The sequence below is a fragment of the Drosophila serrata genome, unplaced genomic scaffold, assembly GCF_035046125.1.
Source record: "Drosophila serrata isolate PLE 108 unplaced genomic scaffold, ASM3504612v1 contig_26, whole genome shotgun sequence".
Taxonomy (NCBI): Eukaryota; Metazoa; Arthropoda; class Insecta; order Diptera; family Drosophilidae; genus Drosophila; species Drosophila serrata.
Window position 1 is genome coordinate 91,045 of NW_028256924.1, and position 27,626 is coordinate 118,670.

The window sequence follows — 27,626 nt, forward strand, 5'->3', positions numbered from 1 at the left end:
GATACTATCCAAAGAAAATTGTTATTCATTAGATAGACTGATTGAAAAATCAAATAAAAACAAGAAAGGAAGCTAACTTCGGCACGCCGAAGTTTATATACCCTTGCAGATAGAAATTCTATGACTAGGAATCCATACCATATAAATTATATATATTTGTGTTAAAAAACAATGAAGTAATACCTGCTTTCATTTCATTCACCTATACATATTATATTTGCAGCTTTTCATTCACAGATTTCCATTTTTCTTCTACATCAAACGATAGTTTGTATGGCACCTATATGATATAGTCGTCCGATTTTCATGAAATTTGACACAAAATTTAAGACTAATATAAAATGGCTACACCTCAAATTTGATGAAAATCTGTTGAAAACTGAAAAAGTTATAATTTTTAATTTTATTAATTTCTCGATCGTTCCTATGGGAGCTATATGATATAGTAGTCCGATTTTCATAAAATTTTATACAAAATTGTAGAGTATAGTAAAATGGCTATATCTCAAATTTGATCCAATTCTATTGAAAACTGAAAATGTTATCGCCACCGCGATTGTCAGTCTTCCGACAACAGCCACCGCCATTCTCATTCCTCTCAAATTTCTCGATCGTTCCTATGGGAGCTATATGATATATTAGTCCGATTTTCATAAAATTTTACACAAAATTGTAGAATAATATGAAATGGCTATATCTCAAATTTGATCAAATTCTGTTGAAAACTAAAAATTTTATAATTTTTTTTGTAAAACTTTTCCGATCATTCCTATGACAGCTATATGATATAGTCGTCCGATCCGGCCCGTTCCGACATATATACGAGTGAGAGTATATAGAAGACTAACTGCAAAGTTTCATTCAGATAGCTTCAAAACCGAGAGACTAGTTTGCGTAGAAACGGACAGACGGACAGACGGACAGACGGACATGGCTAGATCGACTCGGCTGTTGATCCTGATCAAGAATATATATACTTTATATGGTCGGAGGTGCCTCCTTCACTGCGTTGCAAACTTCTGACTGAAATTATAATACCCTGCAAGGGTATAATAATATTGACAGGAATAAAAAATAATACGATACATTTACGAATATATTTATTAATAAACAAATCAGATTCTATTAATTAGTTTAAGTGCCACACTGGAAGCGTGCCACTCTTCGCTCTCCCGCTGATCTTGATCAGTGGTCTACCTGCTGCGGCTACCTGTAGTCACCGTCGATTCAAAACAAATTAGCCGACCAGCGCCGGCATTTGCATCTTGTACAGATTTACAAATAAATATATTGTATGTATAGGTACGGTAATGGTTATGGGTTAGGGGTTTCTCGGACACACAGACAGAGTGTCGCGACGGTAGCAGTAGAGGGTCGGATCGGATCGGATCAGCATTAGGTTTATGGCTTCCCTGCCGTAATTAGAACCCGTACGTAGACAGTGCGCCGATAAGCCGACGACGAAGAGCACACACTAAGTAATAATAAATACGATTTTAATGAAATGCTAAGAGTTCATTCGGCTTATCTTGCGCTTATGTCAGCGATTCCCAGTCTTCTTTGAAATTCAATTAGTTGCGGTGATCGGGGATCGAATTTGGTGGAACGGAAAGCAGGAGTCGAAAAAAAACGCACCCCTAAGACCGGGTGCAGATTTCAAAAAGCAATCAAGCCAACCCCTATTAATAATACCCCATAGGGGGGAGGTTTTAAGCAAGCCAAACAACTGACGGACAAAAGAAATAAAAGAAAACTGCGGACAAACACTGCGCAAAAAGTCAAACACGCTTTCCTACTTACGATCGCCATATGGACATGAGCAATGGCAGTACAGTAGGCATTGCCTAAGGGGAACTTGCACATTGTGATTTTATATATATTTTATTATTATTTATATGTACATTTTAAATTATTTTTTAATAAATTTCTTTTACAGAGAACCCACAAAAAATGCTTTAATTTTGAAATATAGTGATAATATCCATAAAAGTTTGCTACAAAAGGTTGAAACCAAGAAACAATACACATTTTTAATTAAAGTATTTTTTTCATTGCTAAAAATATTTTTGAATCAACTGTAATTTATCAATATCAATATTTATTTGATTTAACAAATTGTTATCCATAAATCAATTTATTAAATATTCGAAATATCCTGTCATTTAACTTAGTGTTAGTTACAAATAATAATTAATAAATAATTAAAAATAGCAGAATATCACCAGCTTTAAAAAAATAGCCCAAGAAACATAAAATTTCCTTTTAGTTTCATTTCAAATTTTCTTTGAAGTATAAATCAATGAAGCCAAAAATATTACGTATACGTAATTCGAAACCTAACATTGTATGTCATGGCGACCCCTTTAGTGTATAAATTATAATTTCTTGTAAATAAATGACCTCTGTAGAAGGTATCACTGTACGGTAGCTACACCACCACCCCCTGCGGGCGACAGCCTGGCCAAAAACAAAAAAAAAACAATTACACAAAGTAAATGGCGCAGGCGCCCTTAAGTATGCCCCGCATCCTCGCCATGCGCCAAAGGGAGACGGGCTGATGCTGAGAGCAAACTCTCCCGCTCTCGCTCTCACTCATTAGGCCGTTGGCAGGAGAGAGAGCAAGTGCCGTTGGTTGTATGCTCTTCGGCTCGATTTATTTCAAATCGGATCGCCGACGTGAACGGACGTGAAAAGCGAAAAGTGGAAAAGCTAAGAAACCGAAAACAGAGAACAAGCGCGTGCGTGCATGCCAAGCGAAAAGTTAACCGTTGTCGCTTTTAACTACCAAGATCGTATTTCGCCATCGGGCAAAATTACTACAAATAAGTGCAAGTTGGCCTGTGTCTGTTTTTTTTTGTTATATTTTTTATCGAAGACAAGAACTACTGATAAAACGAGATAATTGTATCTCGCCAAACTTGTTCTCGCCGGAGCCCGAGCAGGCAGCATCAGCCGCAGATAGCAAGTGCTCTTGTGCAAATTGTCGATTGTGGAAGGGAAAAACACACAAAGAAAATCGGTCCGCTCTGTCGTCTATAAAGAATATCATCATCTCAAAGGGCAGCAGCCGCGGCGAGTGGTTTACCTAGATGTTGTCGCGTCTTATCTCGAACAGTCGGTGAGGGTGTTTTCCAGTGAATCTAAAGTACATAACGGAGTACATAGCATATAGTGTGTCTGTGCCAAAGCTCGTTGTCGAGTCAGCGAACAGCTGTCGAGTGCCCTTGAGTGGGCGGCTGCGTGATCATCTGCTGGGTATAGCAAGTCGGATATAGCTGCTCCGATCCACCGCGAACAGTGTGTCATTACAGCAATTATGACGGCCGAGACCCTCAAGCCGTTCATAACCCCGACAAGTGCCGGCGATGGCTTTCCGGCCATGTCCACGAGTGCGGCAACTGCCCAGCGACGCACACGCCAGCTGATACCCATTGTCTTGGCGGTCATCGGTCTGGTGTTGGTTACCGGCATTCTCAGTTTAACGGTAAGTTATTTACCAGGTTGCAAGATCTACAGAGATCAGCATATCCATTACCAAAACAAATATAAAGTTATATATACAGTTATCTTCAGCAAACAAGCAGAGATTAGACTTGGCAAATAGGTTGCAGATAAAGAGAGGTTTTTTTAATGAAATTATTATAGATTATAATAATAACATACATAGAGATTAATCTGTAACTTATTCTTTTACTTTCTTACTACCTTATATGGCGGAAAAAATCTACTTATTAATTAGTCATTCCGACTGCCTATCAAGAATTCAAACAAAACCAATTACTCAATGAGGTATTTTATCTATGATATGTCTTATATACCAAACCAAAGATAAGAAAAATAGTGAAAATAGAAGATTTACAATTGTCGTATCAATAAATTATGATATTAAAATACTCTTTAAATTTATAATCGTAGTTAACAGTTAATTAATAATGATTTTTGACGTGTATCAGTGATCTATGGGGATTCGTTGAAATTCCCCAGTTATATCAGTTATTACTGTGTGTTTTCCCCGAATCGCGATATGAATGAATCGCGTTATTGGCCAATGTTGTTAAAGAAATGAAATTTTGTATGATAGCTTTATATGATAGCTTTTAGCTAGTTCCAGTAACCATTTCATTAGGAATTCTGAGTATTTCAAGTATGGTGCTCATAAAACTTAATGATATCTTAGTTCCGATTTCCAGAAAGTCTTGACAATCTTTGTGTTTTATTTAAAGATACACACCTCTAACACCCAACGAATATTTAATCTTTTATAACGAAACGAAACCCTCGATAGAGATTCCATTTAAAGATTTAGCCCTGAACCGACTCTATGGACTTTGCAGAGACTCAAATCACAGCCACAACGAATCTTTGGAAATGTTTATTTCAGTAGCAAGAATAAATGGCGAATAAATATAAATGCAAATTGGACTTTAACATACAGATAGAGATAGAGACACCCCCGAAATCGCAATCTAAAAATGAATATTTAACCTCTGGGCACGCTTGTCACCGGAGGATGCCAAGTCTTCTTTTTTTTTGCGGATGAGCCAAATTAAAAACGAAATATGTATACCCGAGATGCATAAATTGAAATGAAAACAGATTTTATGATCCGTGACCCCCGACAGAGCTAGAGATACGTTTAACTATAATTTTTGGCATCAAACTATATTTAGATCGTGGGACGTCGCCGTCTTTTGGTTATGGTTTCTGTCTGATCAAGCGATGTCATCACCGACACGTCTTTAGGCCAAATCGGTTTCTAATGATCCCAGCTAATCCATAAAGAGCGGATGCAGATACACATTCTTTATATATACAAAAGATACTTTCCGTTTTGTTTTGTTATTGTTGAAAACAATTTAGTTGCCTCTCTCTCTCGATAAATCTTTGGCGACGACTTCTACTTGGTTTGATATCTTTGGGAATTGCTCTAGAAACTCGTCGGGGGATTTGCATTGCTAAAGATATAGGCTCCTAGAGCTACCGAGTCTTGTCTTAAGTGAACGGAAATCGTACAATTGTCAATTGACTTGTAAATTTTTGGTGGTGCTTTTCTTTTTTTTTTTTGCTCCCCGTAATAAATCTCTGTTGAGTTTCTTTATTTAATTTTCCCTATCCTGACGTGCCATCAAGAGTGACCTCCTCGCCTGAACTGGAGAGTGGTGACCCTCATCATGAGGGGCCTCTCTCCGTGAAAGTGACAAACTGCAGGCGCTGCGATCGATCTACAGATTGGCCGATAAGCCCTAATGGAAAGTGGTTTACTTGAATCAGAAACAAGTTTCTTGGGTGCCACACAGTGTACTGTCCATAATTTATACAAGAATTCAGTACAAGTTTTTATTTATATTTCTTTTTCTCTTTCGCGTCTGTGTGGCTTAAGCCCATTCTTTGGGTGTTTCTTATTTTTCGGGTGGCAGTCGAAATATGAGAAGTGCGTATAGTATATAAGGCGCGTTTGCTGGTTGCTCGCCCCGAATGTTAATGATCCATTAAGCAGATTATGTGCCTGAGTGGCACAGCGGCGATGTCTGTACCTCGGTGTATTTCTTCATCAAGAATCTCTGTCTCTCCACGCCTCTTTCCCTATCTGCTATTTTTTGTTTAAACTTTTTACGGGTGTCAAAAGTTCGCGCCTATCGGTAGTTTTTTTTACTTTTATGAAGTGATTATTTTGCACCAACTAAATACGTTTAATTGAGTCTTATTAGATTAATTGCCCCAGTGCTAATGATTAGCCAAGTCTCTCAATTAAATTGTATGTGTGTTTTTATTATTTCTAGATCTGGCAGACAATGCGGGTCTCGCATTTGAACAGGGATCTAAAGAGCCTCAGGCGAGTCGTGGACAGTCTCCAGCAGCGTTTGGGCATCAACTATCTGGAGGAGTTCGATGAGTTCCAGAAAGAGGTGAGTAATCCATACATAAATCGAAAAATAGCATCAATATTTGTACTGTCTGTAACATTTGTCTGTGGCAAATATAAGCATCTCACAAATTGTTTACCAAGTCGGAAATAATATTGCTTTCTTTTTTTGTTTCTTTATGAGGCGAGTGTTTATTTTTACTATAGGTGTGTATTTTGGGGTGGTTCTTAAAAAGCAATTCTTTTTGAAATTAGCTTTAAAATGGGTTTAATTTAAATGAATTCATTAGGAGGAATTTATTTGTATTTGAATCTATAAAATGCAAGAGCATTTTTACTTTCCTTTTTTTGAGAGGAATATATTTTTCGAAAAACTCAACTTTGTATACAAGTTTTGATCAGAAAAATCATCATAACTAAGTCAAAAATGCATTAATTTCAAAGCGGTAAGTTTTTCTATGCTAGTTTTTACAAGGCTAAAAAATCTGCATACTGAGTTTTTCAATTTAAAAAATTTAATTTTTTGTAAAATTTTTTTGTGACAATTTTAATGTATAAAATTTAGAAAAAATTAAAAAAAATTTTTTTTTGTCCGCACATGCCTAGATTAACTCAGCTTTTAATGCTGATCAAGAATATATATGATTTATAGGGTCGGAAATGATTCCTTCACTGCGTTTCAAGCTTTTAACTGAAATTATAATACCCTGACAAGGTATAAAAACAAAGTAACTAAATATATTTTCACTACATTTTTTAAAAACATAAACTCTCATAAGAAAGATCTTAAAAATGCTTCTTCAAAAATATTATTTAAACTTCGAAGAGAAACAACTTAGTTGCAAAATCATTTATGATCCGTTTTAAAAAAGCACATTCCTAAGAAATTACAAAAAAAGGCCTAGATATTTGTAGACATTGTGTGTGGGACACACACATATTTATAGAAATATGTTGCTAAAATAAAAATATACAAATAAATGCAAAGAATTTTCAACAGTATTTCCTAGTTTTCTGTTTTTTGACTGGGGAATAGTGATAGATTATTTTAATTATGATATCTATGGCCCCTAGAGAAACACTCAATTAAACTATATATGATATATAATGTATGGATGTGGCGGCGCCAGCCGTTCAAGTAATTTATGAGATACAAATCCCCAAGTGACACAAGGCAAAAGCCACAATAATTTCTAGTATCTCGGAATGGCATATAGGAGAGACGGAAATGTACAAGAGTTTATCGGCCGATATATATCCGTTCAAGGCAAGGCGAACGCCGCTATAACCCAAAAGTGACGATTGATCTGATCTCATCAAAACGGCCTAATGGCCAGAGATCATTTTAAGATTTATTTATATTTTTAATGCCGGGCATCTGTGCACGCAATTCTCCCAAGAGTTTTTCCTACGCCTTGCTTTCATTTATACAAAATAAATTTTTATATATATGTGGTATATATAGATGGATATGGGGGATAGTATGTGGTGTTATGTTTTGTTTTTTCTCCCGAGGCGCCATCAATTAGTGGCAATGACGAAACAGCTTTTTGCGGCGTCCAAAAATATGAGTCTGAAATAAAAAGACGCGGGAGGATTGCACCAGCATTGCTGCAGTCACGTACTTGGCCAAGTGTTCGTTCTGACCCAAAATACTAACTCTCCATAATCATCATCGTCATCATCATGCTCATCATCTCTGTTGCAGTACGAGAATGCCTTCATCGACTATCCTAAAAAGCAGGAAGCCCTCACGGATGCCGACATGAACGAAGACGACGATGATGACGATGTCTTGAGTCCCATTGAAGATGAGGATGAAAATGAGGATGGCACCGTCGACGAGGACGACGATGACGAAAACTATTCCTTTATGGAGGAAGATGGCACAGATTACGAGGACTATACCGACATGCTAAACAAGCTAAACTCCAAGCTGACCACCGAGGAGGAGGAGGCTGCCACCACGCCCACTTCGGATCCCACCGAGGAAACAGCGGCAGATGGAGGAGACTCCAGTAGTGCCTCCAATGATGACAATGTCTTTGATGACTTTACCTCCTATAATGATCGCAAAAAGAAGCAGGAGAGGTAATACTCATAAATTATATAATAAATATATAATAAATAATAATATTGTTATTATTATTTCAGGAAATCTCGCTCTATTGCCGAAGTACGCAATGAGCAGCAGACTGTCCAGGGAAATAACACCACACACACTGGAGAGAAGAAATCCGATGAGGCCGTAACCAAGGAGAGGTGAGAATTTCAGTTTAAACATTAACAGAATGTAAATAAAAACAAATAAAACATATGGTCAAAGACCTGGCGGGAATAAACTATAAATAAGCCTTAAATATTTCATTACTTATTAAAATGTATTGTTTTGTTTAATTTCCAGCTCCACCCTTCATCATCGCCGCAAAATGCTTTCCCGTTCGGGTCGCCATCGCATCCTGCCCCGCAAAGGTGTGTAGCCTCAACCACAATTGGCAATAAATGAAGAAAAATCGAAACCAAAAAACACCTCTCCATTTGCACCTCTGTTAATTTGCAGGTGAATCTCTTATTTCAGCCAGATCCGGTGACTTGTTCGCCGCCGTTGCCTCCAAGCCGGCGGCCCACTTCCATCTGAGTAGCAGGAAGCCGCACCATTGGCCTCCAAGTGAGTACATCATATATAACATATATATTTATACATCAGATCAATGGTATTAATAACTCAATAATTCCCAGGCTACAATGGTGACATATACATTGGCAATGCGCCCGAGGAGAGCAAGCGCTCCTGGCAGGGACACTTCAAGGTGGAGGATGGTGTACTTCAAGTGCTCGAACCGGGCCTATATTACGTATACGCCCAGATCTGCTACCATAATTCGCACGATCAGAACGGCTTTATAGTCTTCCAGGGGCACAAGGCCTTCCTGCAGTGCCTGAACACGGTGCCCACGAATATGTCCCAGAAGGTGCACACCTGCCACACCAGTGGCCTGATAAACCTCGATAAGGATGAGACAATTCATTTGAAGGATATCCACACCGATCGCAATGCCATTTTGCGGGAATCGAATAACCGAAGCTACTTTGGCATCTTCAAGGTGTAGAATCTAGAGACAGATGTGAATGCGTTGCCAGTTTAAGCTTTAGTGAATGCGATTCATCGCCAGCGTGTGGATCCATTAGTTTGTAGTACCCTAGTCTTAGTCACACTCATAATCTAATCTCAATCTAAATCTTAATCAGGCTCACTGCTATCATATTTATTTTGTATATATATTTCTACGAAAAAAAAGAATCAATAAAAATCTAGTATAACTTAAAGGATTTTATTAGAATGAGAAAGTGGGTTAGGGTTCAAAAGGTGAAAGTTAAATGTGATGTATGTATTTTAAATAAAAAGTACCAAAGCAGTTAAAAAAAATGTTATCAAAAATCGAATTCTAGGAAATTTTTTAATAACTCAAGACCTCTATTCAGTTCCCCAAAACATATATTATATGGGGAATATATATTCTCAGAAACCTACTCCCTATTTATACAGAAGAAAGCAATTCCCTAGAAATATGTTTATTAAATTCCAAAGTGCCTCGTTTTTATTGCTATGACCTGCTTTTTTGCAGGTTTCTATTAAAAAGCCTGCTTATGGCTCTCATTATTTATGTTTTTTAATAATAAATAATATAAATAGTATACAGAAAATGCATCATAAATTTATTTCAGGTGCAATGCCTTCTCTTTTTTACTGCTGTGCCAGATACCAAACATGTAGTCATGACAACCGCAGGAGCAGGAGATGCCAACGATTCCAGGATGTTCCCATTCTCTTGAGATAGCCCAATCACCTGGCAACCCATAGACCTGAATTTGGGACATTCAGAGGGAGTTGGGGAAAGAGATTGACGCAAATCGATGGCTGCAGCCGCCAGAAATGGAAATAGACAATGGCCGAAAGTACAGTCGTCAGTACATAAATAAATCAAACATTTGGATGCACATTTTGACCCTATTTGTGTTTTTTGAGATTAAGGTGGTTTCTTACAGAGTGTTTTTATCATTTTTTGAAAATGAATACAAAATAATATTGCATTTTATATGCTTGTTGAAAATCTAAAGTGATATTACTCATACGCAGTGTGGCGTTTAATTAACAAGCTATTTATACGCCGTTTTATTTTATAGTAAATAATATAAATAAACATAAAATTGCATTCGAGCTTGTTTTATTTAATATATTTAGCAAACTTCGATTAAAAAATATGTGTTTACATGGCGTATGCGTAATATGTGGTTAGAGTTTATCAATTGAAACTGTTTTTGTGAAAAGTATATGGAATTTTATTGGCTAAACAACATTTTTATCAGTTTATGGATTTAGTTTTAATATAAAATTAAAACCAAATTTGAAAATAATAATTAAACTTTCAAAGTAAAGATTAGGTCCATTCACTTTCTGTTAGTTAATACAGAAATATGGTTTAGTTTTTATTATTGGGATACAGAAATATCTTAAGTATTCGGAAATATAACCAACTTTAGCTTAAAAATAAAGCTCAATCAAGTAAATTATACAAATTAAATGCCATAAATCTCTATCATTCAAGGTAATGCATTCTAATAAAGGTTTATAAAAGGTTTAAGTGGAAATAATTTAGGTTTACAAATTATTTATAAAGGAGTAAATATAAGCTGTTTTACTACCAATTAAAAGGCAATAATCAATTCCTTTCAAGGCAACATCTCATCGGAAACAGATTTTTAATTACGTCCACCCCAGGCAACAACAGTTGGCCAATATGAGGGCGCAAGTAATTGGCGGAATGGCAATTGCAGGCCATATTTGTCGAACCGGGCAGAGAGTAACAGGTGGGCACTAGCACCAGGCTGAGGCTCAGCAGGCTCCGGCTCAGATCCGGATGGGAGAGGAGCAACAGTTCGTTCCCGGAATCAGTATATGTATAAACGCCAGAACATGTGTACATAATGCCTACCAGCTCCATCAGCCTGGCCATGCGCAGTGTAGCCGGGGGAAGTCGGAAATCAAAGTCGAAGTCGAAGTCGCAGGGGAAATACCAGAGACACAGTAAGCTTTTGCCTATTTACTTGTATAACCTGCTATATTTATCTGCTCTCTGAATGCAACCCACGCCTCGAAGTGCATTTATTTTCATGCGCCAGAGCCAAGCTCAATTGCAGTGCGTTTCGGGCAGTGATGCAGTGAGGTTTGCCTTTGTGAAGCTGCAGGGATTACAGCTTAAAGTGCCTGGAAATGGTGAGTCCTTGAAGGCAGAGTACAGTCTGACAGGTAGTTAAACAAAAAAAAAGCCAACAGGTGGCAATCTATAGGATTGTATACCCAAGGAGGTTCTTTATAAATAGAACTTTATCTAGAAGAAACCATAGTAAACCCTAAAAGCTGATATTTATCCCCTATAAAACACAACCTCCACTTCATAAGTTTAATATTTACATATATATCGATATAGAGTTAAATAAAAATACAAAATTAATAATTTGATTGACTAAATATTCAAGATATTAATCCAAGTAAAATAAATAAGTATATACATGAGAAAAAGCCAATGAGAGCCACTACTTTCTCTGGCCCTCTACCCTACCCTCTCTTCTCGCCCAGCTTGGCTGCGATCTCGTCCAGAGTCTTGCCCTTGGTCTCCGGTAATAGGATCAGGACTAAGATAAAGGCTAAAGCAGCAATGACGGAGAGGATGCCAAAGCACACAGTGGGTCCAATGTAATCGTTTAGCAGCGGAAAAACCATAGTCACAACGAAGGCGAATAACCAATTGGTGGTACCTGATACCGAACCGGCCAGGGCTTTGACATCCTCGGCAAAGAGCTCACCTATCATTAGCCAGGGTATGGGTCCAAATCCCACCGAGAATCCAATGATGAAACAGCAAACATCTATTAAAGCCAGCCAGCCAATGTTAAACGTGTGAAGGTATCCAAAACCCAGGGACATAAGCAGGAGACTGGTGCCCATCAGAAATGCGGAGAACAGGAGCAGGATCTTACGGCCCAAGCGTTCTACCAGAAGGATCGAGGGCACAATGGCCAGCAGCTGCACCACGCCAATCACAATTGTGGAGAACTTCGGTTCTATATGGGTTTTGGCCATGGCAAACATGGATGTAGAATAGAAGATGACCGCATTTATGCCGGTGAATTGCTGAAAGAACATTAGCATGATCGAAAGCAGCAGTCCCTTGATGGTGCTCTTTCGAGAGAGCATCTTCCCAACACTCTCCTTCTCCGTCTGCTGGACACCGGAAATGTCCTTTATCTCATCGCTCCAAGCCGCATTCTCGCCGCGCAGGAACTGAAGGGACTTTTTGGCTCTTTCGATTTTACCCTTTTGCGCCAAAAAGACCGGAGACTCTGGCATCCAAATGAAAAACAGGAAAAATATCACAGGACAGATGGCGCAGGCAATGTTAAAGTAGAAACTGGACACAAAGGCGCCCATTATAAAGGCATACAGTATCCCAAGGACGACCTGCAGTTGGAAGAAGCAACCCATGATGCCGCGTGCAGAGAGCTCTGCAATTTCCGTATTGTACATTGGAGCCGACACGCAATAGGATGCCCCGGAGAAGCCCAACAAGAAGCGTCCCATCACCAGCATGCCCACATGCTGGGCAAAGATGATGAGCAGCCAGCCGATCGTCAACGGTAGCACCATCGACAGCATCGTCACCTTCCGTCCCATCCTGTCTATCAGGATGCCCGTGGGTACACAGGAGCAGGCACCGCCCAGCGTCATTAGGGATCCGATCAGTCCCCATTCCACTATATTTGGCTTAAATTTATAGGCACTGCCATCCTTGATCGATGCCTCCATAGGACCCGACCATCCGATCACAGTGCCCAAACAAAATGCACCCTGAGTGGCCAGAAGGCCTGCAATGTAAGGAATTATTCGGCCCATCCTTAAAGGGTCTCGATACTATATAGTAACTATTATATAAAAATTTAAAAACACAACTTAAACGTGATAAATAACATTTTAAAACTACTGATTTGATGGTGACAGAAAAGCAACTTGATTGCTTGGATGAAACTTTTAAACTTCGGTTAAAATTAACCAGCAGTTAAATTGTTAGGAAGTACAAGTTAGTGTTCTTTTTAAGAGGGAAAAAATGTGTGCCAGAGTTTCTTTCATCAAATGTAGGGATGTACATATATCGAGAGAATAAATAGCATATAACATATATCTAGAAAAAAATTAATATATATACTGAACATTCAGAAAATAGATAATATACTTAACAAATAAGAAAACTTCGGGAAGCCGAAGTTGATATACCCGTGCAGTTTTTATCTAAAAGAAAATTGGTACTTATAAGAAAGAAAGAAAACTTGAGTGTCAAAAGTTGCTAAGAATATGTTGAGCAACATGTTGCTTATGCTAAATCTGGGGGAAGAGTAAATAAATTCAGGTAATATATATAACAAATAATATAAATAAAGGAAATATAAATATATAAGCAAGGTAAAAAACATTGATATAAATCCGGGGAATATATAAAAATAATGGAAATATGAATTTTTATATAATAACAAGAAAAAAAAATATATAAATCTGGAAAAAATATATAAAATTAATATAAATTTAAATATAAAAACAAGGTAAATAAGACTGGGGGGAGATATATATATATATATATATATATATATATATATATATATATAATATAAATCATGTAAATATAAATATAAATATAAAAACAAGGTAAATAAGATTGGGACGAGATGTGCATTCAAATAATATTTCAGAATAAATAAAATTGGGGGCAAATATAAATATAAAATATAAATCATGTAAATATAAATATAAATATAAAATCAAGGTTAATAAGATTGGGACGAGATGTGCATTTAAATAATATTTAAAAATAAATTAATAAAGGGGTTTCATTAATTTTCATATTCCAATTACGGGATCTACTTTCCGTGAGAAATTTTTCGTTTGTTTACATTTCATTTTCAAGGGCAAATATCAGAGACACAAACCCTAAAGAAGAATCGCAACAAATATAAAGGAGGTGGGGATAAGAAAGGTCAAGAAAATGATCTCCACGCAATATTAATAAATAAAATCAATAGAATATATAGAGAAATGAAAGAGATCGTCACTTACCCCCTTATTTCTTGATGAAAGCTTAAAATTCCAATAGTGCTTTTCTTCTGCTTTGCTGAATTTCTCAATTTCCAAAATTTATTTATTTATTTAAATATCGGTTCAATTTCCAAAATATTTCACACAAACATTCACAGAAAAAAATTTAAAAAAATCACAAATAAATACACAGCAAAAAAAATCACCAAAAAAGGAAATTATGTGTATACATCCATATACACATATTCATTTACGTGTTGAATCACCGAAAAAAAAATAAAAAAATTACTTTTCCTTCACTTTTCACTCACTCTTTTAATCGCTTTCCTTTTCTTCCTTCTTGCTTTCCTTGTGTAGGCACACGCCGCATGCAACGGCTTTACCGATCGGTGGAAGGAGAAGCTTTTAAAAGCGACTCGAAAAATAGCGGGACTTAAAGCACTGGCACTATTGGAAATTTTCCATTCCACTTGCACAAAAAAAAACAATAAAAAAATAACGGCAGTACACATCCCGCGCGTAGATATTTAAGGCTTGCACTTTTTCCGAGTTTCACGGCGAATATCACTTTCCACGTTTTCCGCACATTTTAGTTCTTTCATTTGCCTGTCCTTCATTCTCCCGCGCACGTCACGCGACCGAAAAACTGTAAGTTGGAGTCACTCAGACTTTCTGGCTCAGTTCTCGCTCTTCTTCTTCGCTCGCTGCAACCGTTTGATGGCGATCGCTGGCTTTGTTTATGTTTTTAAGGTTATTACCATTAAGTTTTTAGCACTAATTAATCACTTGTGCTACAATAAAGGCCCGCGGAGCTTCTCATTTTGTTTAATTGTTACTGCACTGCATTTATGTACGAATTGTGTACCTCATTTATGTAGCTGCGACCGGCCAATTCCTTTGATCCTAATTGCACAATTAATTTTCGTAGATACACATGGTTTTTGATATCCAATTGGGACATTGGGTTGTTCTTGTTGTTGCACACACTTTTATTTCACAATTGGATCAGTTTTTCACCGGCAAATTGGATTTTTCTTTCCGCAAATTTTCCGTGGCCATTATCAGGTGTTGCCATTCTTTTTCTAATAACATGCTGTTACTTAACATAACGTCTACATAACATTCTCGTTACATACATACATGTTAACAGATACATGGGGTCAAATTCTCTCATTTTGGGGTAGATCTCATGTAGGAAGTAGAACTCCCATGTAGGAAGTCAAATTCCTTGACAGATCTGCTCTCTTCCAGAGAGGAGAGCGTAACTTAACAGCGAGTGAGCGTTACTTAACAGATTTCACTGGCTGTCAGGTGCAAGGCTGTAAAAACTCGATAGTATCGATGCAGCGATGTATCGCTGTTGCTGTTTATCGATATATCGTGCCGTATGTGCAATATTATACAATTATCGAATTTAATGAATATTTCTTAAAGGAATTTATAAATATAATTAAATTATGGAAAAATACCCCACAAAAATTAAATAAAGCCTATTTCTTCTATTAATTTAATTTCACCAATACAACATTTAGAAATAAATAAATAAACAACAAGAAAATATATATAAATTAGAATTATTTAACTATTAAGTATTTTTGTACTATTTTTTATGTTCAGTGTTTAGGGTTTATTTATTTGTACCTATTAAATTAATAACTACTTATGATTTTATTTTGCTTGTGTTAAGACCCCTCTTTTTTTGCGGTGTTGTAACTTCTCCTCGATGGACTTTGTCCAAAGCGAGCTTGACTGCAGCTGAAAGCTCCTCCGGCCGCTGTCCCTCTCTCCTCCCGCTGCCACCGCCCACACGCGAGGCTCTCTCTTACCGAGTCTCCTTCGTGTGCCTCGCGAGTCCTTTCGTCTGCTGTCGGTTCCTGTCGGGCCTCGCGGGTGCTGTATAAAACGCGGAAGCTCGAGAGACTAAGCGTCACTCTGGGCTCCGCTTTGGCTTCGAACTGCAAAAACAGAGAGAGGTGGGTACACAGTGGGTCCTGGCCAACCAAGCGACGAGCGACGGTGGTCCTTTGTGGCGTAGGCGTGACGCCATGTTGTGAAAAGTGTCTGGCAAAAATAAAATCCAACCGAGCAAAAAACAAATAATACAAGTGAAAATTCGCGAACACAAAAACTGCACTCGAACGGCGCGCACTGAAAGTTTGTCCAAAAGCCAAGTGAGTGTTGGGGGAAAATTACGCAAATGCTGCGCCAGGATTTTCTACATTTCCATTGATTTCGCCTCCTGATGTGAGTGTGTTTGTGTGTGTAGGCGTGTGTACGCATACACACATACTATATACATATGTATATTCAAAGAAGTGTGTCCTGGAAGGGGAAAAAATAATTGCGTATAATTTATTTGCAACTCTCTGTTGTCACTAATTGGACAATGGATGTGATGAATTGTTTGCTGGCCTGTTGACAAATACCTCGGGCACACACACATTTCCCTGTAAAAAGGATACACACACAAGCAGGACACAAACTCCACAGAAACGCTAACTTGGCTAACAAGTTAGCTACAAGTTACTTCTTGCCCCAAGGACTCCAGGCTCTTTGCTTGCCTTTAAATATTTTAAGCCAAAAAGCTCCCCTCTAATTAGCTCCAGTTTTTTACCAAGCCAAACAAAGTGCATTCACTTAGTCGGCCGGCACAAAATGCCGGATTCAATTTGGCCCAATTTGGTTGGCCAAAAACAGAGAAGAGGAGTCCTCTTTTTATGGCACACTGGGCAATAAAGCTATATATATATATATATATATATATCGAGGTAGGATCGTGTGCCTGGGTGTATCCTTGGTATCTGCGACAAATTCAATTAGGACGCTAATTTAAATGTCCCGCTGGCTCTGGCAGTCTGATTTTGTGGGGCAAACTAGGACCTGCTCTACGGAAATTCAATAAATTATTAGCACCAAGAGAGTCGAAGAGTCCTTTTAATGTGGGGTAAAAACAGTACGGCAAAGGCACAGGCTATAAATATTAATCATACGCCCTGTAGGACACTTAAAATAGGATAAAGAAGTTACAAACTAATTTAGTTTGTACTCAAGTATTTGAAATATTACTTAAAATAAAATAAAAATCTTATAAATAAAAAATATATAAAGAAGAAAACAATACATTGACCACCTGTTAGCTTTTGTTTTTACCTATAAACTATGTTTATTTCAATAATATAATGTGTAAATGACAAGAGAAAATCTGAATAAGAGTAGAAGTTATATTAAATCTGTTAAAAAATATTAACCTATATTATATCAATTCACAAGATTGGTTATACCTTCAAAACTTACCTATAAAACCCTAGAATTTCCTTACTTTTCACACAATACCCAATTAAAACTATTAGCCCTTTTGAATTTCAACCTGAAAAACTGCATTACTCCAAGCAACAGGCAGACAAACCCTTTTCAAACATTATATATATATATATATAAATGATGCAATTGAAGGAAAATGAAATCTGCTTTGTGCAGCTGCTTTTAATCCAGATTAGAGTCACCAGAAAAAGAGAACGACGAAGACGAGGACAACTGGGGGACTCCACAGACTGCTTTTCCTTAGACAAAAGTCAGCCAAGCAGCAATAATACAATGAAAGGAGCAAAAACAAACCAACAGCTGCAGGCGAGACGCAAATAGGGTCCTTTTACAGGGGCGGCTACAAAAAAAAATATTAAAAACAAGAAAGGAAACTAACTTTTAGAAGCCGTAGTGAATATACCCTTGCCCTAACCCATGGGATCATAAGTTCAAATATAAAATGAATTAGAAATAAGCCAAAGATGCAATAAAGTTAATTTAGAAAGCATTTCTGTCTAGCACACTGTGTTTTTAGACTTTGTTTACCAACAAGAAAGCCTAAAATATGTGTTTTTTAACTATATTAAATTGATATTTTTATATGCTTATTTTTGGGGTAAATCAAAGTTTTTCAAATATCATTACTAAGCCAAAAATGCACCAATTTCAATTTAAATAACTGTTCTGTGCTAGTTTTTATTAGGTTAATAAATCTGCATACTGAGTTTTAGAATTAAAAAATTAAAATTTTTCTTCAAATTTTTACCATTTAATTTATAAAAATTTACCCTAAAAAAATTGGAAAATTTTTGGAAATTTTATTTTTCCACCGGACATGGCTAGATCGACTCGGCTTTCAATGCTGATCAAGAATATATATGGTTTATAGGGTCGGAAATGATTTCTTCACTGTCTTTAATGCTTCTAACTGGAATCATAATACTCTCAAAGGGTAGGTCTGATTCCTCCTATAGCCTCTATATATACAATATAATTGTCATGGTTAAGACTTACCGCAGTAGATAACACTCGATTATTCTTACTTAATTCCTTCCAGTGTTATATTCAGGGTGACTTCCATTAGCCTTGTCATGTTATCATCCAAGTAAGCTTCTTCTTGGTCATCCAGTTGCATTCCAATGGCCAGGTGATCATTTTGATCATTTCGAAGGGTTATCACTATCACTTCCACTATCACTGAAGATGTGAACAGGGAGACGGCCACGTACACACTAAGGGCGGCCGGCCGGCAATGCCTGGTATTTATAGTCTCCGAGCAAAGAGAATAACAGAGAGTAAGAGTGGAGAGCGCCGCGGAGAAAGTGAGAGTTCGGGAGAGTAAGAGCTATCTCTATAGATAAGCAGATACGGATCTCTTGAGAGAGGCACACAGAGAGTTGTACATGCATTCAATGATCGTTTCGATGACAGCTATATGATATAGTCGTCCGATCTTGATCAAATTAAAACCGAAATTATAAAATAATACAAGTATACGTTATATCAAATTAAGTACAAATATTTTGAAAATTGGATAACTTATTATATGATTTCTAAACATTTTTCGATTGTTTATATGTCTATATATGATATAGTCGTTTGATCCTGACTTATATACCAATGAGAATATATAGAAAACTAAGTTAATTCAGATATTCAGTTGTTTGGATAGATGCTAATCAAGAATAAATATAATTTATATAGCTTGAAAAGATTTCTTCACTGCTTTTGCAAACTTCTAACTAAAACTATAATACCCTGCCAGAGTATAAAAACAAAATCTAGAAAAAGCGCAGAGGAACGGCAAAGAAAAGCCAAAGAAAAGCGACGGTTGCCTTGACATTTAATAGCACGGGAGAGAGAGCAGAAAAAATATAAAAATGAAAAGCAAACGTTGCCACAGGTACAAGCTAACATAACTGAAAAAAAACTATAGGTGAAAAAGGATGAGAAAAAGAGACAGACAGAGCTACGTCTCCTATGATTACCATATATTCCTTTTTCCGAGCCATATATTTCCTCAACCAAGAAATTCGTAGCATACTTAAGAGCGTCGCCATAAAACGAAAAGGAAGTACGAGTGGGAGTCAGGACTTGGTTGAGCATTTCAATGGTGAAAGTAGGAGAAAGAGCAGGAGAAGGAGCAGGAGCAGGAGCAGGACCAGTTGGCATCCAAGGCAGCAATTCAACATTCTCATAATTGTCAGCTCTCGGCTTTTGTCAGCGACCAAGAATGCTAAAAGTTTCCTCCCTCCACTAATTTTGTGAAAGATGCTGGGAATTTGCACGCACATTGGAATTTTATTGATTTATATATATACGGGAGAAGGCTCCTTTATATAGCCAGAATTCCCTTCATTAGTTAGTCGGATGCGATGGCCGGATTATTCAAATACCAAATACCTTTTGTTGGCCCCTGAAATTTTTGGGTTACCTGCTTGCCGGCTGCTGCTCGTTTGCATAATTAATATAGAATTTCACACGCCATCAACTGGCCGCGAAAAGATGACACCTACACACACATACTAGCCCCACCTGTACACCTACACACTCACTCACCGGAAGTTACACACAAACATATATAAGACCTTACTTTAGAGTGCAAATGTAATTAAAAGTTTTTTTACGCACCTGCTCGGAAAACGTGTCGGGCATTAAAATCAGGTTTAATGCCTTAACTCGACCGTTCTCTAAGCCAGTTTCTTACCTTTTTTTGCTTAAAAAATGATTTAGAAATGGTTGCAGGCTTCAAAATATATATTAAACAACTTGAAATATGAATAAATCATATAAAGTTGGGTTAGTTATTATGATGAGTGAATTATTTTATACTAAATTTTATTATAAGAGATTATATTAACTTATTTAGCTTTAACATAGAGAGAGTTTTCAGTACGATTTTATTATATATAGTATCTTTAATCTAACCCTATATTTATTCTCTTTTTCAGTTTCAATTTTGAACCCAATTTTTAGTGAGCAGAAGTGGGAGACAGCTGCTAGCTTACAAAAAAAAAATGGCCAGCAGTTATTTGGGATCACAGATCCCCTCCTGGACGATGATGCTGCTCCTTGGAGTGATTATCCAGTGCATCCAGGCGACACCACAACGCACCGCTGCCTATTCCCTTCAGGCGGCTGTGGACGAACTGCATCGACGGGAGGCGGCCAAGTATCCATTGAATGCACCTCCACCGCCGTCCCTCGACGACTGGGACGAAGGTGAGTGATTCGTTTTAATGGGAAAATGGCATCCCTTTGGGGTTAAATTGGAATAGGTGAAGCCTTAACCTTGCCAGGATAACCTAATCAAACAATATTCCACGGCCCCCTTGAGAAATATGAACTTTGATTAACCTTTTAAGTGAAAGCGATAGGCGAGTCCTTAGTCCTTGTATTTGCTTTGTAGTTTGTCAATATTTTGAGCAGCGTATACTTTTATTTATTTGTTTATTAATTACTATTGCTTTTGTTTAGGGAAATTGAAGTTTTGTAGAAGAGAATTTACTGCAGGAGAAATATTTTATTATATAATAATTGAAATTTACATTTTGCAAACAGTTGAGTAAGTTAAAAGGATTTAAGTGAATTAACTTGAATTAGTAAACCTTTAAACAAAATTGTAGTTAAACTTTGAAAAGGAAATTTCCGGAAAATAGCTCTAAATTAACTATTTAAAGTTTATTTAGCTGAAATCAACAGGTGTCTTTATAAATAAAGTAAAGAATAAATAATAATGTCTGTAATAAGAAAACCTGATAAAACTTTAACGTTTTATTTTATTTATATTAAATGCCTGAATTCTTTCAATTTATTTTGAAGAAAATAATTACAATTGTTTAATTAACTATTGTTTGAAGTTTAACCTAAAGTAAACATTATTTTAATCTGAAATAGTTATAGTTAATATAATCCACCCACAAATAGCTAAACGCCCTAGTTAAAACCACAAAGAAATCCCTCATTTTAGACGGGATAACACCTTGTTATCCTTTCAAAATAATAGCGTTTGTGAAATATATCAATTTAGAAATATATGCTCAATATTATTATTAGATTCATGTGGCTGAGATGTAGATGATGTGGCTGTCAACTGCATGCATAGATTTATATAAAGACCCCTCCGTGTCCGAGTTCGAGCCGGAATCTGTAACTGAAACGGATATCCTTCACGGGCAGAGGCATACAAATAATAATAATAGCAACAAAAAAAAAAGAGCAAGCGGATAAGCAAAAGTTGACCCGCATGTAGAGTGCACGTGCCTTTGGAAAACCGAATCCCTCTAAGCACACAGATTTTTCCGGATTTTCACCCCCTCTCCCTCACAAGTCACATTTCTCCGTTTGCTTTTCTCTCTTTTGGACACACCAAACACCCCACACACACCCCACACACACTCCACACACACAGATGGCGATTTATTTGGCAAGAATAGGAATCGGAATCGCCATCGAGTTAACAAGGCACTCGGCAAGTACTTAGAACGCGAGGACGAGGACAACTACGGTCCGGATCACAACCTGGGCCTGGGCATGGGTCTGGGCCTGGGTCTGTCCATGGGACGGGGACTGGGACAGGGCCATGGTGCGGATAGTGCGAATAATAATCTGCTTTTCGCCGATGAGAAGAGAAAGCGCTTCTCTTCTTTTCGGGAACGTGACGAGCAGTTTGGTAAGTAAAGAATCACAAAGCCACCACAGAGAAGCACCTCCAAGCACTAAGAGCACCCAAAAGCACTGAAACCACGCACCAAGAAATTGAGACCCATAGTGGAGGTCAACTCATTAGCACTGCACAAAATAAAATATTCAAAAATATAATAATTAAGGAAGAAAGTTTCATTAGAAAAGTATTATTAAAGCAAATACTTATACACATATAAGGCTAGAAAAATATTTAATATCAATAAAATAATTAGAATATTACATAAAGCCTTTCCAACATTCCCTTGACCTTTAATTACAATTTATTAGCATAGTTCTAGACAACTTTTTAGATGATTAATGTAGCATTATCAATATTCTGACCTATAAGTTTTCCTTTTTTAACAGATTTAAATAGATTAATTTATTTAGTTTTGATATTTCGAAAGGATTTTAAATAGAAATACCTGTAGAAGCTGTATGAATTATATTTTACATGAAAATAGTTACAATAATTATGTAGTTTTAGACCTAAATATAACATAAAACATCTTTTGGCTATGAAGGATACCACAGAAATTGTAGATTTAAAATCTTCTCAAAACTTGTATCCTTTTGAGTTTCCGCTTTAAATTCACACTTTTATGCACATAATTAATTTATTTAAATGTCATTTCTGTGGCATCCTTCCATACAATTTATTTCTAACACAAAAGGAAACTTTCTCAGGGAAGCCGAAGTTGATATACTCTTGTAGCTTGCAAATGAATTATAGGACGGAATCAGAAATTGATCATTAATAAGCTTAACATATTTGGATTCTTTGGATTTTTATTTATTTATCTATATTTTTATATGACAATTTTTTGCGACACTTCAAAGTTTTAAAGAGTCATAACTAAGCCTTAAATGCAATAATTTCGATTCGGAAAACTGTTCTGTGCTAGTTTTTAATAGGTTAACAAATCCTGATACTTTATTTAAAATTTTTAGAATTTACATTTTTTGGTCAAATTTTCGGACAATTTTGACAACAAAATTTGGGAAAAAAAATGTCTAAAAATTTGTTGCTCTCTGACATGGCTAGAAAGATTCGCCTGTTGATTCTGATCAAGAATATATATGATTTATGGGGTCGGAAATGACTCCTTTACATTATTTTAAGCTTCTGAATGAAATTACAGAACCCTGAAAGGGTATAAAAAGGAGTAGAGGTCAAAGAAAAGCTTGATTTAGGATCAAACTAATGGATTTCCCTCCTTTACACCCACCTAAAAAGTGTTGTCCTGTTGAATGCTCATCGTCTAGAATAATTTATGGAGATGCCCCCCCAATAAAAATTCCCAAGTGCTATTATCCTGGCCCAAACTGTGCGTTTTGTGAGCCTCAAAAGCATGTGTCCACTTGAGGCGACCGAATAGTGAGAGAATTGAGTGGATAAGGCCAACACAATGGCCTGGCTAAAACCACTTAGCTCCGATTAACTTGTGAGTGGGCGAGTAGGGATGCCAGGATGCCCAATGCCCGATGCCCGGGATGATGAATGCAATCAGCTGGAATCGGGCCCTATCCAAGTCGACAGATCCTGTCCGCTGGCCGCCTGTCTTCCTGTCATTTGATTTAATGGCCGGGCCAACAACTTGATGCATGTCCCTCCTCACACACACACACACACTTGGAGGGGATTTATAGCCTTCTCTTGGCTGCTCCTCAAGGTCAAAGTTAAGTCATCGGGCAGTCCATCAATGAGGGGAAATGTTCTGCCAATAATAATTGAGTTTTAATTAATTTATTATAATGTAGGGGGGAGAGAGTAAGATCTATTAGTCAAGGATATTGATTTCTTAGAGGAGGAGATGAAAAAGTTATTGATTTGAAAACCTTTAAGAGGAAGTTAAGTTATAGAATACTTTCTAAAAACAATTTTAAATACATTTTAAGATGATAATTATATTTATTGTAAAACCCACTTAAACATTTTCCTATTAACCCCACAAATTATCTTAATTCCATTAACTTAATTACCCTTTTCGAGCTCCAAAACCTAATCCTTTCGCCCCAAATCTCTTCCAGATGGACCCGTGCCATCGGTTTTCCGTGAGCGTGAGAATCAGCCCTTGAATGCCGAACCCGCACACAATGAGCTGACAGAGCAGTTCCTTCGCGAAATCGAGGAGGCCAGGGAACGGGATGCAGTGCGTCAGTGGTGGCGTCATCTGGACCAGGCCAAGAACCGCGAACAGGACCTGGAGCCAGAGTCCTTGCCACAGGATCCGGAGCTCTTCGAGCAAAAGAAGCGGATGCGAGTGCCACCCTACTACCTCTTGATGCAAAAGAAACGCTCCTATCCGGTTCTCCCCTGGCTGCCCTACAACGGTGACAAGCGGAAGCGCTTCCCGGTGGCCAAGCGAAGCACCTCCAGCTCCAATCCAGAGTCTCCGCTGGGCAGAACCGATGAGCGAGTGGCCCAGGAGCTGAGCGAACTATTCGGCAAACCCAGCGAATCGCAGTCACATCCCGAGGAGAAGCGCAAGCGTTCGGCAGATGAGCATGTGTCCAAGGCCACCACCACACATACCCCAGAATCCCCGCCAGCCACGGCCACTGCTCTGGGTGATATGCGTCTGGAGATTAACTTTCAGCGTGTGAATGTGACCAGTGTTACGCCCACATCAGCTCCTTCCACCGGTGCCGGTGAGATGGTCCAGCATGGCGGTCATGGCGGACACCATGGCGGTCATGTGCCTGGCATGTTGCCGGAATATCACCACCGGAAACGCAGTGAGCACAATCATGGCGATAATGCCGAGGAACCGGAAACCGATGAGCATGACGAGGAGGGTGAGGAGAGCTCCGATGAGGATGATCACGATGAGTTCGATGAGGAGGAAGGCGATGGTGACCTCGAGGCCGAGGAAGCTGAGGAGCGGCGGCGAAAGAAGAAACGTGCTGCAGCAGGAATCGGGGAGCACTCCAAGCACTTGCATGCCCCCACTGTGGGCCATTTGATGCTCCGGGCCAAGAAATCCATCGATTGGTCACAATACTTTGGGCTGGATCGCAAGAAGAAGTCCCAGGCTCAGGGAAATGAGTGAGTTTTTCAAAGATTTCTCCTGGTTTGGAATAATATATTCCTCTAATCTTTCCTTATTCCTTCAGACAACTAAAGAAACGCAGCGAGGCGGACACCAGCCACGACGAGGATGAGGACGATGATGATGATACCGAGGATATACCCGAGTCGGAGAAGAAAAAACGCAATAATCTTGATGCCGAGAAGCTGGAGAGCATGGACAAGAAGCTGCAGTCCATCGAAGACTTCATCATTGACGAGACCATCAAGTATACAGGAGCCCATGAGGGTCTCAACAGCCGGGATGATATTCGTCGTATCAAGGATCATGTCCTCTCCCGCCTGGCCACCGCTTACAGTCTGGAAAAGATGCGTCGTGCTTTGGACAAGCTCCGGCGATCGGTGGACACTGATAATCATCTATTGCGGAATGCCATCGAACCGGAATCGGAGGAGAACTCACTGACCTCCAATTATTGGCAGGCCAAGAAGTCGGTGAAGAAGGACCAGGCTGATGAGGAGGACACAGATCGGGAGGAGGCAGTAAGGCATCCCAAGGATATGGAGAAGAAGAAGCGCAGTGGCGGCTATCTACGATATCCGGAGCAGCCAAATACCATGGAGGAGACCCTCAGTCTGGGCAGTGCTCCCTATGAGACCCTCAACGATGCCTATTTGGGCAACAAGAACTACATCATTGGCTCCAATCAGTGTCCCATCATCGAGTCCATGGCGGAGCGCTGCCGAGGAGTTGATCTAATCTCCGGGGACATTAACCAAGAGCTATTGCCCCTTTGTGGTGTCCATCAAATTTGTTATCTTTGTGTAAGTGATAGGTTTTAATAGTTTTTAAATTATTTAAATATTTTAAACGATCACTCTTTCAGGGAGCCTCGCAAGTGGCCTGCGATTACCAGTATCTGGCGGAGGCGGATGGCATCTGTGGCGACAGCAACGAGTGCCAGTCGGCGGCCAGATCCATCCTGATGATCCTGCGGGGATCCCCCGGCCGGCAGCTGGGTCCCAGGGAGTGCTTGAAGAATCCCTGCCTGTACAGGGCGATGCGTGAGATTGGGCTTTAAGCGGCTTTTCCATGCAGACTGCCGCCCAGCGTTTTCCTAACGTCTTTTTGTGTGCGTTTAAAAAGAAAAACCAAAATCGAAACTTTAAAGAGAACAAAACGAAACTAATGCCAGAGAGAGAAGATATAAAAATGAGCCCAAAACAAAAATGATATATACATATATATAAAAAAAAAGGATGAAACCGAAAAGCTGAACTTAGCAAAGATCAAATATTTGATTCAAAACTAAAATATTTTGATGGATTTTCCTGTCTGCCTGTCACCTTTCCGGCGAGGGGCAGCAGCAGCCAACTAGAGTTTACCAGATACCTAAAGAGATCATATATATATATATATATATTATTATATATATGTATACAATTACAATAACGATTCAGTTCAACGCAGTGGATGCCGTTCAGAGCGGCCCGATAATTAGTCTTTATTTTCAAATATTCCATGTGAAACAGAATTTTTCGAAACATATTTGCAAGTTATATATGCATGTTTAAATGTACAAAACGTGATCATAACCGAAACATATAAATGTATATGTATGTGCGTGTAATTAATCCACAAGAAACCGCTTCTTAAGTAACAGTCTTAATTCGCTTGACATTCTGGAAGGAAATGTAAAGCCCAGCTCACATTGGCAGCTAGTCCCCAGAGATCAAACTTGCGAGCAGCTTCGTTTTGGTTTGACTTGGATGTGCAGAGAACATACATACCACATAATATACTATATATATATATATCGATTTTAGCATACAATACACTGGGGAATGATGAATAATAAGCTAGAGCTAAAAGGGGAATCCTATCCAACTCGAACTATCAGGAATCTCTCTCTTTTTTCTTTGCCCCGTGAATGTGTTTCAAAGTGCATACAATAAACAAATGGCATGACTAAGACAAATATTTAATGCTCTTAAAACAAATCTATAGATGTGATTATATAATATATACACGCGACGGGAGTTTAATAAATGTGTAAATCTTTTAGTAATGGCAAACAAAAACAACAACCAGTCTCAGCAACATCCGAGACCTTTCGGTTGCTAAATCAAAATATTATTAATGTGTATTTACATATAAACGAATAAATATATATATATATTTGAACTTGATGTATATGCTACAGTTTGCGAAAACAAAAATGAAAACCAAAACCAAAAGAACATTTGAAAATATTTATTACTATACAGTTATCATAAATGTCGAATATAAATGTGGGATTGGTCCCTAAACAGTGATTGTTTTTTAACTTTGGGAGTTTTCGGGGGAAATTTCCAGAAAGTTGAAATATTAAATTTATTTATTTATTTGATATTAAACAATTCCGTATTGGATCATTATAATCAGTTAATAGCTTCACCACCAACGTCACCGAGTCGGGAAATTCAAAAAGTCGTTAAGCACATTCTGAAAAGTGTATTTAGCCTCTAAAACAGATCAGTTACCCAATTTTACGCCGCCATAAGGTCCTTGCCAATTGTCGACTTAAATTTGAGTTTAACGGAAAATTCCACCAAACTGT

General features: G+C 38.0%; 3 protein-coding genes across 13 annotated transcripts; 2 read left to right on the forward strand and 1 right to left on the reverse strand.

Moving 5' to 3' along the window:
• The first annotated feature begins 1,936 nt into the window (after positions 1-1,936).
• egr (TNF superfamily member 12 eiger) lies at positions 1,937-9,190 on the forward strand. Of its 4 annotated transcripts, none has more exons than XM_086831126.1 (7): positions 1,937-3,484; positions 5,781-5,906; positions 7,608-7,954; positions 8,018-8,125; positions 8,268-8,335; positions 8,442-8,531; positions 8,603-9,190. In XM_086831126.1, the coding sequence occupies exons 1-7, from the start codon at positions 3,317-3,319 to the stop codon at positions 8,971-8,973; spliced, it is 1,278 nt and encodes a 425-aa protein (XP_086687252.1). In that variant the 5' UTR covers positions 1,937-3,316; the 3' UTR covers positions 8,974-9,190. The 4 variants fall into 4 exon arrangements, with proteins under 4 accessions (XP_086687252.1, XP_020800643.2, XP_020800642.2 ...); XM_020944984.2 differs by having other exon boundaries at positions 2,368-3,484; positions 7,572-7,954; XM_020944983.2 differs by having other exon boundaries at positions 2,651-3,484; positions 7,572-7,954; positions 8,424-8,531.
• A 1,821-nt stretch (positions 9,191-11,011) lies between these two features.
• On the forward strand, positions 11,012-27,336 carry LOC110177985 (uncharacterized). Of its 8 annotated transcripts, none has more exons than XM_020944979.2 (6): positions 11,012-11,138; positions 20,261-20,531; positions 21,721-21,981; positions 24,027-25,044; positions 25,113-25,851; positions 25,914-27,336. In XM_020944979.2, exons 2-6 carry the CDS (start codon positions 20,327-20,329, stop codon positions 26,106-26,108), a joined length of 2,418 nt encoding a protein of 805 aa, XP_020800638.2. In that variant the 5' UTR covers positions 11,012-11,138; positions 20,261-20,326; the 3' UTR covers positions 26,109-27,336. The 8 variants fall into 8 exon arrangements, with proteins under 8 accessions (XP_020800638.2, XP_086687275.1, XP_020800636.2 ...); XM_020944977.2 differs by lacking the exon at positions 11,012-11,138 and adding an exon at positions 15,859-15,979; XM_086831143.1 differs by lacking the exon at positions 11,012-11,138 and adding an exon at positions 15,933-16,250.
• On the reverse strand, positions 11,380-13,454 carry sut4 (sugar transporter 4). The gene has a single exon (XM_020944982.2). The coding sequence runs from the start codon at positions 12,813-12,815 to the stop codon at positions 11,481-11,483; it is 1,335 nt and encodes a 444-aa protein (XP_020800641.2). The 5' UTR covers positions 12,816-13,454; the 3' UTR covers positions 11,380-11,480.
• Positions 27,337-27,626: the final 290 nt, after the last annotated feature.